This window comes from Sardina pilchardus, chromosome 13 (assembly GCF_963854185.1).
Source record: "Sardina pilchardus chromosome 13, fSarPil1.1, whole genome shotgun sequence".
Lineage (NCBI taxonomy): Eukaryota > Metazoa > Chordata > Actinopteri > Clupeiformes > Clupeidae > Sardina > Sardina pilchardus.
Window position 1 is genome coordinate 23,171,381 of NC_085006.1, and position 13,337 is coordinate 23,184,717.

Below are 13,337 nucleotides of genomic sequence, written 5' to 3' on the forward strand. Positions count from 1 at the left end.
GAAGACGCATATACCTGCGTTTCGATGATGTCATCGCCACACTCCTCGACCCCCTAGCCCATACCTGTCAACATTTAGCTTTCAAAATAACGGGATAACGTTACTACATTTCGGTCGTTGTTTTTTACCTTACCTAGATCCTATGCAGCCTATCCAACTGCTGCCTGCAGCCTACTTCCAAAACTCCAAAGCTGCTGTCAGATTTTGTTTCGAGGACACAAGTTAGGCTACACTCAAGAACAGTTTGTGATGTGTTAATCGATTAAATTTCCAACCATTTCATAACAGCTAATTCTGGAGTAGCCTAGGCTAGGGTTGCCAACTATGAGAAAATAAAATACGGAACAAAAATACCGGGGGGGGGGGGGGGGGGGGGTCATAGGGCTCACCTACACGTACCTCCACCCACATCAAATCATCATTATGATTATCATTATCACAATTATTATTATGCTATATTGTTAGACATGCACTTTCACTTCAAAGCAGTATTTGAAGTGCTACAAGTGCTTAAAGAGCTAGTTTGTGAAAACTATGCACATGTGTACTGTATATACACCTGCATGTCAGAGGCCTGCTTTACTAATGTAAGATACAATAGTTCATTGCTTTTGCATGGTTGCATGAGAAATACTTCTGAAAACAACAGCAATTATATGGGTGCTATTGTTTTGGGATGTTTCCCTCATGCAAGCATCATACTCTGGTAGGCAAATGGAGAAAAAAATGTATATGCTTTATAATGAAATTTCATTTGAATGCCTGAATGTAAAGATCCAGGAAATATAATACCAACTTTTGTCTATGGTAAACGGCCCAGCATAGGCGTAAATCACTTATCTGGAGATCTTTAAATGAAAGACTAAAGCTACAATCTTTTGACCATGTTATTATATTCAAATTTGACAAATTTGAACAATCCTTTATGCTAAACAATGTATAGTACAGTCTCTGCTCTGTTTCCATGGAAGTTGCAAGAATCCACGTTGTTAAATGTCGTTAAATAATTAAATAACCTTCCAACAGGTTGAAGCGGAGCTTTGCCAACAACGTTATTGTGTAGTTTCAGTTTCTGTTGCGCAAACGCGCACACGCATGCATTCAATGAACGCTCATACCACCACTTATTTGTATGACTCTATCTCTAATCACATCAAACTAGCAAGCATTTCCTCCTGCTTGCAGAAACGTTTGTTTTCTTTTCTGTCGGGCCGCGGTTGCTTGATCCAGATCAATTTGCGCAGCTAATTATCAGGTGAAGCACCGGACCTCACTCCATGCCTTGCGGACCAGCAGGCTCCACGTTGTGTCAGGGAGTTTTTAGTTTTGTGTGTGTGTGTTTTTCATTTTAGTGTGTGTGCATTGAGCAGTTTCTCAAAAATACGGAACAAAGAGCGTTCCGTATCAGTTCAATACGGAACAAGACTTTTAGGTGTCAAATACGGGACGACTCCGTATTATACGGAACGGTTGCTTGCGAGACTCGGCTGTGAACTGCACCGGTTTCCTTATTGGGTTTACGTTGACAGAACGGTTGAAATAAATTGAAAGTAAGTGATTGCGTAGGCTATATGTGTCGGGTGTATGGCAAGCTGTTGTCAGAAAATGAATGGATCAGTGATTTTCGAATGAAGTATGATGGCCATGCAAATTACGAGAGTTTTTCGGGAGAAACAACAGGTGCTCTAGCCTTGGCAGGTGCTCTAGCCTTCCCATAGATATATATATTGTCAATATATATATCTCTATATATCTATGTAGCCTTCCACTCATGTAAGAATAGTTTTCACCTCGTCTTTTTAAAGCTGGAACTTCTTCTTCCTCTCCGTTTTTGGTGATTTGGTGAACTGAGGCAGCGCCACGCAAAGGCCTGGAATATGAAGTAGCGTGTTGAGTCGTAGCCTAATTGAGATCGATTGAGATGGATCCGTTTGGACGCAAATACTCTTGAAACGCTGCCAGGTAAAACGGAGGGGGGGAAGTTCGTTTTGCTACGTGTGGACATGGCCTAAGAAATGAGATATTCTCTAACTGTGGTCTTTGCCTGCCTCTGAAGTAGTTGCATTGTTCAAAGTTCAAAGTACTTTATTGGCCATTTGTGCATAACACATTGGAATTCTTGTGCAGGCCCTACAATTCAAGTATTTTTTTAAAAAAGAACAGACATGACAAGTATTTAAAACAGACATGACAAAGAGTAACACATACAAGACATCCAACAAATAACATTGCACCTGATCTCCTTATTGCACATTGTCCCATTAGAGTCTTTGACAAAAATATTGCACCTTTTGTCCCTTTGTTAATATTGCACATTGTCCCCTTGTTTCAGTATTGCCCATAGTCCCATATACAATACAGTGTAAAATATTGCACAGTGTCCATATTTCCAGGCAGTAACCTCCAAGTGGCATGTGTATGTTATGTTATTGTGTCTTTTATGTCAGTATTTTAATTTTGACAGCAGTCTGACTGTAGCAGGAAAGAAGCTGTTAAAGAGTCTGACCGTCTTAGTTGTGATGCTGTCCGCTCTGCTCTGACGCAGGTTGTATGTGCAGTGTTTGTGTCTGATTGGTAGTTTTAATCCAACCCACTCTACTGCTGCTTTAACAGAGGGCCTCCACTCTCCATCTGGGGGAGAGGTGAACAGAGATCACTTACTGTCAGAGCCTGATGCCCTCGGAGCTGAACACAGAACAGTTCACTGGTGTGATTTCATGTCTCTATAGTCATGTGTGTGTTACAGTTCTTTATAGCAGAAGCATTCCTTTAGAATGTGAGAACATTTTTAATTTTCCTAATAAAATAGGAGTCTGTAACCTTATGGGAAAAAAAACGTGGATGGGCTCGTTGATGGTTTACTTGTGTAATGAAATTGTCTTGATTAACTCTGAATTATCTTCCCCTGTGGTTCACCAAAGACAGGTTGAAATGAGGGCCAGGCTGTGTGCGCTATCTGAATTTTGCATGAGTGACATCACCTCATCTACACACTGGAGTAGTTGGACTAACTCTCTCCTTTGAGCTGACGTGTCCCATAAAGAAATGACACATACACACACACACATTCCATTTTTTTTTGTTGTTGTTGTTTTGTTTTGTCTTGCTTGTATCCATTTTATTTACACACAAAGCCAGTTTTTTACAATCACTTTGCTTCTATTTTCAGAACCTTGATGTCATTTTTCAAAACTCTAGACACAAAACTCAAACCGGTTATCACTTGTAACACAGGCTGTCTAGTGTTCAAAACATTGCGTTGTGCATTCACATCTTCAAAGAAATCTTGCACTTGCACAATCATTGGTTCAAAAAACTAATTTACAGTGAAATACCACTGAAACATAACTATAGATCACCGGCACACAGGCAACCGATAGTTTCATTGTGTCATTGTTAACTCTTTCCTTTGAGCTGAAGTGTCCAATAAAGACACACACACACACACACACACGCTCAAAGACACACTGACACAAAAACACATTCAGTTCCATTTCTTTTTGGTTTGTCTTGTGTTGTTTCCATTGTATTCGCATGGGGTATCAACAATATACGTTGTCTCTTTGTTGAATGAACAAATGATCTAAGTTGTACAGTATGTGTATTGTATCCAAGCAATTGAGAAAAGGGTTAGTTTTGAAAAATGTGCATTTTGATCATTGGTTGTGAGTTTTGTGTCTAGAGTTGTCAAAAATGACATCAAGGTTCTAAAAATAGTAGCAAAGTGATTGTAAAAAACTGTATTAGAAACGGCAGGCATTTTGCACCGGTGTAGCATACATTTGAAAACATCAACTCACATGGTAGCTCTCTAACTGTTGTGTCGTCAAATCAGCCATATCAAAATACACTAACTTCCCTGCATTAACACTGCCAGTTGCAATGGGAGCTAACAGTCTATAGGTGTGTGGATAACCTTGATGTATATTACACCCAAATCAACATGAAATTGAAACAGCTGATCACATATGTACTTCTATAAATGACCATATGTGGCAAGACACTACCGTTTGGTTGATCTGGACTTAAGAATAAGTCATGTCCATTATTATTTTTTAAGTGTTGCATATTATAAATGGAAGGACCTGTAAACAGGATGTGAGCCATGTAGACCTGTCAACTTGTCAATAGCTCGTCCTAAAGTATTTGTTTCTTATTTTCCTTATTTACCCTTTTGGATAGAAATAAAAGTGTGTGTGTGTGTGTGTGTGTGTGTGTGTGTGTGTGTGTGTGTGTGTGAGAGAGAGAGAGAGAGAGAGAGAGAGAGAGAGAGAGAGAGAGAGATGAATCCTTTTTGCATCCTTGCTAGCACACCAGGCTTCATTGCTTGAGGTTGTGAGGTTGCATCAGTGTGCTCTTGTGTTGTCACACCAGGCTGAGAGTCACAGAGGATGGCCCTGCAATGAAATACTCTGTAAGCCGCTTTAGATAAAAGCATCAGCCAAATAAATAAAAGACACAAATAAATAATAATCCTTTATTTGATTACATGTCCATCGCCTGACGGGAGCATTCAAGCTGCCTGTGAACTGAACTATGTCTTTAGTCAGCTTTTGTCAACACCATATCTTTGAAAAGACAAAACTTGAAAGTGATTTAGACTCACTAATTTTAAACACAATTAGTGATAACACTATTTTGTGTGGGATGTGGTGCTGAAAATAACACAATTTGTGTTGTTTCTGACGCGTTGCTTTTGTTATACTGTGTACACTCATACACGAGTCATAGGCCTACATTTTTAACAAATATCTATGTCCAGATAGGGACAACAAAGTTTGTGATGGATGTCTGTGCCAAACTGTGTAAAACATTGACAAATATTAAAAGTAAAACCATATTGCCAGATACTGTGGCTCTACGCAGAAGGTTAATGTCAGTTGTTTTATCCTAACAGTCTTTGCAAATGACTTTCACGCTTCTTCCCTCATTTGGTGGCACACTAGACGACGTGTAGACACACCTGAATTATCTTCCCCTGTGGTTCAACAAAGACAGGTTGAAATGAGGGCCAGGCTGTGTGCTCTAGCTGAATTTTGCATAATAACTGAAACATCACCTCATCTATACATACACTGTAGTAGTAGTTGGACTAACTCTCCTTTGAGCTGACGTGTCCAATAAAGACACACACACACACACACACACACACACACACACACGCTCAAAGACACACTGTCACTGACACAAAAACACATTCAGTTCCATTTATTTTTGGTTTGTCTTGTTTTGTTTCCATTGTATTTATATGGGGTATCAACAATATACGTTGTCACAAATTCAAAGTGCTTTACAGAGCCCAAAAACACAGCCACTAAGTGTCAAGGAGAAACATTAATGTGAAGGCACACTGTTGTGGACATATACGTTTATTATCAACCACTTTCTAGTGCCTGCTTGAACAGGTTGTAAACTAAGAAATGAGATATTCTCTAACTGTGGTCTTTGCCTGCCACTGAAGTAATTGCATTGGTAGTTTTAATCCAACCCACTCTACTGCTGCTTTAACAGAGGGCCTCCACTCTCCATCTGGGGGAGAGGTGAACAGAGATCACTTACTGTCAGAGCCTGATGCCCTCGGAGCTGAACACAGAACAGTTCACTGGTGTGATTTCATGTCTCTATAGTCATGTGTTACAGTTCTTTATAGCAGAAGCATTCTTTTAGAATGTGAGAAAATTTTAATTTTCCTAATAAAATAGGAGTCTGCAAGTAACTTTGGCCGTAGTCCAGTACTTTTCATGGTCAATAGTTAGTAGGCTGTATCCTCGTTGATGGTTTACTTGTGTAGTTGTGTAATGAAATTGTCTTGATTAACTCTGAATTATCTTCCCCTGTGGTTCACCAAAGACAGGTTGAAATGAGGGCCAGGCTGTGTGCGCTATCTGAATTTTGCATGAGTGACATCACCTCATCTACACACTGGAGTAGTTGGACTACTGTAACTCTCTCCTTTGAGCTGACGTGTCCCATAAAGAAATGACACACACACACACACACGCACGCACACGCACACGCACGCACGCACGCACACAAAGACACACTCCATTTTTTTTGTTTGTTTTGTTTTGCTTTGTCTTGCTTTTTGTTTTGTTTTGTCAAGAAGAAACATTCATTTGAAGATGCTCTATGGAGGAAATATACTTTTTGTATTACCTATTATGTGAAAAAGTAACTCCAACTAAGAAATGAGACATTCACTGACTTTCTCATTTACTAGACTTACTGGACTTGTTGCTGGATTTACAGTCCGCAAAAGAGAGCTTGGAAAGGGTGAATAGTCATCTGCATCTACGTACACTGATGCAATTTTCTTGTCATGTTTTTAAATCATATTCATTATTTTATCTATCTATTTATTTTATATGCTATATAGATATAGATAGTAGAGACAAGACATATCAGAGGGTTCTTTTCAGAGAGATGACATTAGTATGTTTAGGTAGCCTTTAAAATTAAATGTCATCATGTCAGTGATCTAACCTTTATACATATTGTTGTCTTCATTCATCTTTGTAACTTCATGTTGTAACTAATATTTCATTTTTGTAAGTTCTAATCAATTAAACATTTATAAACCCCGGTACGGACCACCCACTAATTGTAAACTTTATGAGCGTGCTACAGGATACAAAAGTCATCACTTAGAAAGTGACAGGCTGGCAATAGGCTACAAACAGTACTGTGCTGATGATGTCTCCAGATGTTACCATATCTACCTCCGGGTATAAATAATAGAATAGAATAGAATAGAATAGAATATACTTTTATTGTCCCGAAGGAAATTTGTCTTGGACTACATTGCTACTGTACATGCTGCTAACATAAAAGTAACAAACATACACATATGACATACCTGCATACACATACACATACAGTACATGCACACATACCTACACATAACATGCAGAAAATAAATTAATAAGTAAAATAAGATAAAAAACAGACAAACAGACAACCACCATGATGGACCATCCTTAACCTTTGATAATAAAGTTATCAAATCAAATGTAACGTTAGCATGCTCATTTTATTCCCGGGTGACATTCCACTCCACCTTGAGTTAACTTCATTCTATTCAATGTATTCTAGTAATATTTACTGCTGCTGCACTAACACGTCCTAGCTGTACTGTAGCTTGATTTCAGTAAGTCACTTTAGATAAACGTATCAGCTAAATAAATGTAATTATGAACTGCTACCACAGAACAGTTCCAACAATAACCACTAGATGGCACTGGAGGTGCAGTTTGGGCCCAGGTGGGCTCCTACACCTGCTGTAATGAGCAGACGCAGCACTCAGAGAATCCTCGATAGCATAAGGGGGTTAATTCCAACCCCCCTTACTTCTGCTTTAGCTGAGGGCAGTCACATTCCACTCCATCTGAGGGAAAGGTGAGCTGAGACCACTATAGCAGAACCTGACGAGCTTGCCTTGACTTAACTTCATTCTATTCTTTGTATTCTAAGTAGCATTTACTGCTCTAACACATCCTAGTTGCACTGTAGCTTGACTTTTGTTAGTCACTTTTGGTAAAAGTGTCTGCTAAATAACTCAATGTAATTGTGAGCTGCTACCACAGAACAGTTCCAACAATAACCATTAGATGGCACTGGAGGTGCAGTTTGGGCCCAGGTGAGCTCTGATACACCTGCTGTAAGTGTAAACTTTTTAATGAGCAGACACAGCACTCAGAGAATCTTCCATAATAATGCATGAAGTAATGCCAATATGGTAGTTGGCAACACACATCCTGCCCCTTCCTGTAATGTAAGTAACCAACCATATTTGTATCCTTTTTAGCCTTATCTTAGTGATTTGGGGGAGATATTGATATTGTTCAGGGGCGTAGCGTGCGACGGTGCAGGCGGTGCAACGCACCGGGGCCCCGGAGCTTCGCAGGGCCCTTTACATTTCGGAATTTGCCCCGCACCTCCTCGCTTTGCGACATAAAGTTATCTGTTGTCATCAATGACGCTATCTCTTCCTATATAGCGAGGTGGGCGAACTGATTGCTATTTAAATCCTTCACTATCTCCTACAACTTGGTCTCATGGTGGCACCTATCCATTCCCCAATTCTTGTATTTTCTCCTACTTTCCATATCATTTTGATTTTACTAATGACATTTCAATGTTAGAATCAAAATTAATCAATAAAACTAATACCATTAATGATTATTTTATCGTCAACTTACAAGATGTTGTAACATGGCCTGCTGGGAAATCTGTTTGTCCAGTCATAACATTTTTACGTCATCTCTGATCATAGGCTGCTGCACATGCTAGCAAATGTAAACAGGTAGGCTATAGGCTACTACTCTTACTAAAGTCGTGGAAAGTCAGCAAATTAATAAAGACAAATCTGAGGAGTGCCATGGGTCAGGAGCGACTGAGTGGATTGGTCATACTCTCCATCGAAAATGACAGGGCGAGGACATTGGATTTCACCACAATAGTGAACGAGTTTGCTGAGCAAAAGACACGCAAAGTAGACCTACACTTCTGACGGGTGAGTCCAAGGGTTTTTGCTTATACGGCAACTGATCGGCGAACAGGTTAGTTAAATGGCCGCTGTGCCATAATTTGTGTCTGTTTTTTCTTTGATGAGTTTGCAGAGAGAGGCGCGCTCAAACTCCAAGATATCTCCTTCTTCGGGTGCGAGTTAAATATCGTATTCCAATGTGCAAAAGAACCGCACTCACTAGCTAATTATCTTATAGCCTACTTTATTGTAGCACCATGCCTATAAAACAAACGCGTTTCGGCGTCAAGCCGTCCTCAGTGTGTTCTTTGATGAGGCCATTGTTGTGCTGCAAGGGAACGTGGTGTGTTCAGTTGAATGAATTTGTATGCATTCTGTTTTTGATCGTAGGCTGTGTGCAAGTTACGCAAATAGTCGCTGTCCATGTATATAATGACCGTGCGTGCGTTATTTCCCTCTGTGGTCGGTCGGTGTGTGTCTTGAGATATACAGGGATGGGTCGAGATAGCGGGGGGGGGGGGGGGGGGGGGTCCAGCGCCAGATTTGCACCGGGGCCTTGCGCAACTACGCTACGCTACTGATATTGTTCAATTCAGATTCACCTGATGTACTTTTAATGCCAATATGACCACTATTATGTATGCCTCTCCATTCACTTGAATAGGAAAATAACTCCCTGATAATGATCCAAAGTGTGTTACCAAGATGGCCAGAGAGTGGGGGGACTTACCGGGATTCTTTAAGAAGCTCTTAAGTGCTAAGAACTTCTTAGGAGCACTCTAAGAACATTCTAAGAATGCTCCTAAGAAGTTCTTAGCACGTAAGAGCTTCTTAACGAATCTGGGAAACCCGGCCAAGGTCTTTGGTGTAAATTATTGGGGCAGTGGTAGTGTTTTTGCTTAGGGTCTGCGTTAGCATGCAGCAGCCTGAAAAGTTGTGGGTTTCATTCCAAACTGCCTTATTTCCCTGAGCAAGGCTAACCAGGGAGGCTGGCCCTGCCATCAACTAACATAAAAGTGTCAGCCAAGTAAATAGATAAAGTAAATGGCCATCAGCCTAAAAGGGCACTGATATAATTTGATGTTTTTACATTCCTGATTGTATTCATATTCATGATTTTGTCTGTTCACTTCTTTTGTAGGTACATTATTTTGAGTAGATATTGTCTTGCCAGATAGACAAATCAGTTGGAATCGGAGGGACTTTTTATACAGAGGGAGGACAGATCTGTGCAGTCTGAGAGTAAACCACAGCTATTCCCTATGTGGAGAGGGCAAAGTATTTAGAACCGTTCACCTAATAGCTGCAGATCTTCCCTGCATGGCCTACATCTATAGCCTTTCAGGTCGGTCGGTCACCCGCAAACTAATCACTGATTTGCATGCTCCAAATGATACTGATGTTGTGATGGAAGCACTCTCACACACACACACACACACACACACACACACACACACACACACACACGGCACGCTTTCGCCCATTCATGCCGACTCCTTTAATCAAGAGGTTGTAAATTGTGCCGGAACAATGGACCCTAGTGGCAGCTGGGCTGACAGGTCTTGATGTACAGTTTGTGTGTGTGTGTGTGTGTTTGAGAGAGAGAGAGAGAGAGAGAGAGAGAGAGAGAGAGCCCCAGTCCTGTGCCATATGCACACCATGCCATGGGTCGCCCCAAACACAATGGCTGGACGTGCGTCAGGATGCGCCCCTCTTTTGTACACGCGCCCCTCTCAGGGGACCCCCACTTTCTAACAGCCCTTTATGGGATGACCTTTGACCCTAAAACAGAGGCCGCACAAAGAACCTCAAGCACCCCCCACCCCCCTTCACACACACACACACACACACTCACTCATTTGGCTGTCTGCCTCTTGGAGATATGACAAGTTGGGGGGCGGGGGAGGGGGGTACTCTGCTCCCCCACGCCCTTGTTCAAGCACTTCCAGACTTGCATCAAAGCCTTACTAACAGTAATCCCCTTTACTTCATCTCCTGATTAGCATGTCATGCTGAGTTTCAATCTTCTTCTGCCATCAGGGCTTGAATTAAAGAAACGCTGAATAGTCTATGCCCTGCTCTCCTGACTGGGTGTGACAACACTGTTCATTAACACTGTTAAGTTCAAGAGCATGTCAGTACATACAATCTCTCATGTTATCAGATTTAACAATAAGTAGGCTACAAACCTGCATGGCCAGTGGTTTCACATAAGGGAGTTTATTAAGAAAACAACTTCATGTATTTTCTACTTTGACTTATTCAGAATTAGTGTGCTTAGTGAGCAAATGCATTATGATCAATGTTTTGCAACTGATGCAGGCTATTACATAACATTAGAAACAGAACAACCAGAGGAAGACACATGACCTTCGTATTATCACCTCCAGCAGGAGAGGAGCCGATGGGCTGTACAATTTAATTGTCCTGTCTTGTTGAATGTACTGATTAGGTTGCCAAGGCGAGCTTGGCTGTTGTGCGGTGACGTAGGCCTACATGTCAAACACAGATCTCAGGTTGTTCATGTGCGCTCGCTCGCTCACTCACTGCTGAGCGGTACACAGAGCGCGCCTGTGGCGACCGCCCGTCACCTGCAAACGACATCAGACCAGCCCACACACGAGCAAGAGAGCGACCCATTTTCTCACCCGACGTCTGACGAATAGGTTTAGTTTTCTGAGGGCAGTGGACTGGTACTGATATACAAAACCGTTTCAGTTGCGATATTTAGGATAGGCTACGATAGATGTTTTCTGAGTTTAGCGTTTAAATAAATAAGCCTGAAAGAGAAAGCGAGAACTTTCTCGCTAACTACAGTCATGAGTCGAGTAGTAGATGTGAGTCTGAAATCACACAAAATGGGTTTGGAGGAGGATTTCTATTCGTTTGATTTTGACAACGAAGAGATACCTGTGTATCAGAACCAGGACGAAATCCTGGCTGCTCTGAGGCAGAAAGAGGAAGAGGTTATTTTGGCAGCGCAACTGGGGAACGCACTACTTTTGGAGAATCGTCAGTTAAAAGAGGAGGTTGACAAACTGCACGAGCAGTACACGGACAAACTGGAGGTAAGGGTGAGAGTCAACCTCACCGAAACGTATCCTATCGCCGCGTGTAGTTTGTTTCCGTGTTTGTGACTGCAGGATTGCATTTCTCACAGTCATATGAGTGTGTATCACATTGTTTAAAGTTAGTGAAATGACTCACCTCGTGTGTCCGACTGGTTTTACAATCACTTACGCATGTAGACTACAGAGAGATGATGTATGCCATTAGATCAAGTTCTGATGTCACACTTTTATGGCATGTGATATAACCCACAACATGTTTATTACCTGTCCTATCTACTGAGCTCTGTCCGTCATCAGTTTGAATATTAGACAGACCAATTGAGTATACCGCCTATAGCCTACTGATAATGAGTGAAAAAAAATCTTCCTTAAGACCAACACAAAAGAGCCTACCTCAAATAGTCCAATTGAGCTTTTAGAGATTTTTTTCTAGGCTATATTTTTTCCATTTTGCTGTAGGCTAGCACTGAGCCTGAAGTTAATTAGGAAGAAAGAGGTAGCTCGGAAATAATGCATCATCTGATTCTAAAACCCGGGGTTCCCCACTGACTTGTTACAGGCAACAGAAAGAAAGAAGGAAAGAAAGAAAGAAAAATAGATAGAGAGAAAAAGAACAAAAGGAAGGTGTAAACATGCTTTAAGTATAATTAGATACCTTTGGCCACTTACAGTGAGTTATTTTACATGTTTTCTTGGTGTGTTTTAATTGACAGATCTGCAATAGCTTTCACACAAACACAATGAATCGCACTAACGGATGATGCATGGTGTGATTGATTAGCCTATTCCCTCCGAGACACCTGCCTCCATAGAGCAGACAAGCGTGGACATGTTTGTTTCTAGTTAATGGCAATACTCCTGATCTCCGTATGTTTTTTATTTAGGCCTATTTATTTATTTACTTACTTAGGCATACTTACTTACTTACAAACAACAAAATGTAATTTCTTCCATTAAAGTGTAATTTTTGCTGTCGGAGAAACTAAATCTGATTCTTACTTTTTTGTGGATACCCAGACCCACAAAAGGGTCACCAGATTATCCAATCATCCCGATCTGACCATGGTGAGGGATGACAATGGCAAGGCATGCAGCAGGAATATCTAATCAACTGAGAAGTCTCCTTAGCAATGGACAGCATTCGTTTATTACCAAAACACACTTTCCCAAAAGACCTTAATGTTTGGTCTATTTTCAGTATTTGGACCCCACACTACATCAGGTCTGTGTCAGTTTTAGTTCCTGATGGCTCTTCACTGACATGTCAGGAATCACTTTGAGTCCTACTTTTAAAAGCATAGACATCATAACTTAGTCTCCTTAGCAATGGACAGTATTAGCTTATTACCAAAACACACTTTCCCAAAAGACCTTAGTGTTTGGTCTATTTTCAGTATTTGGACCCCACACTACAGTACATCAGGTTTGTGTCCGTTTTAGTTCCTGATGGCTCCTCACTGACATGCCGCGAATCACTTACTGTACAGTAGAGTCCTACTTTTAAAAGCATACAAATAAACAAAAACAATGCATTATAACTGGGCTTCCTCAAGTTCCTTTAGGCTACAGGAATGCTAAATAGATATTTCTGTGAGGGATAAGCTATTTTGTTTTGCCAAGCAGATTTATTCTGAAGTAGGACAGCAAGACCCAGCCAGCACCTGAAACACTTCATCATCAGATTTTGTCATTTTTTTGTGTGTATTTATTCGACTTGTTCTGTTTGCTGCATTCTAAGCACCTATGAGCTTCTTTAGTAAAGAAGGATTAACAAGCACAAA

General features: G+C 40.9%; 1 protein-coding gene across 2 annotated transcripts in view; it reads left to right on the top strand.

Moving 5' to 3' along the window:
* Nucleotides 1–11,112: 11,112 nt before the first annotated feature.
* Nucleotides 11,113–13,337, top strand: part of si:ch211-235m3.5 (BICD family-like cargo adapter 1) — a 21,608-nt gene continuing 19,383 nt past the window's right edge. For both annotated transcript variants that reach the window (XM_062552199.1, XM_062552200.1), the window contains exon 1: nucleotides 11,113–11,553. In XM_062552199.1, coding sequence (XP_062408183.1) covers nucleotides 11,305–11,553 — 249 coding nt within the window. In that variant the 5' untranslated portion in view covers nucleotides 11,113–11,304. The remainder of the gene's footprint in view (nucleotides 11,554–13,337) is intronic.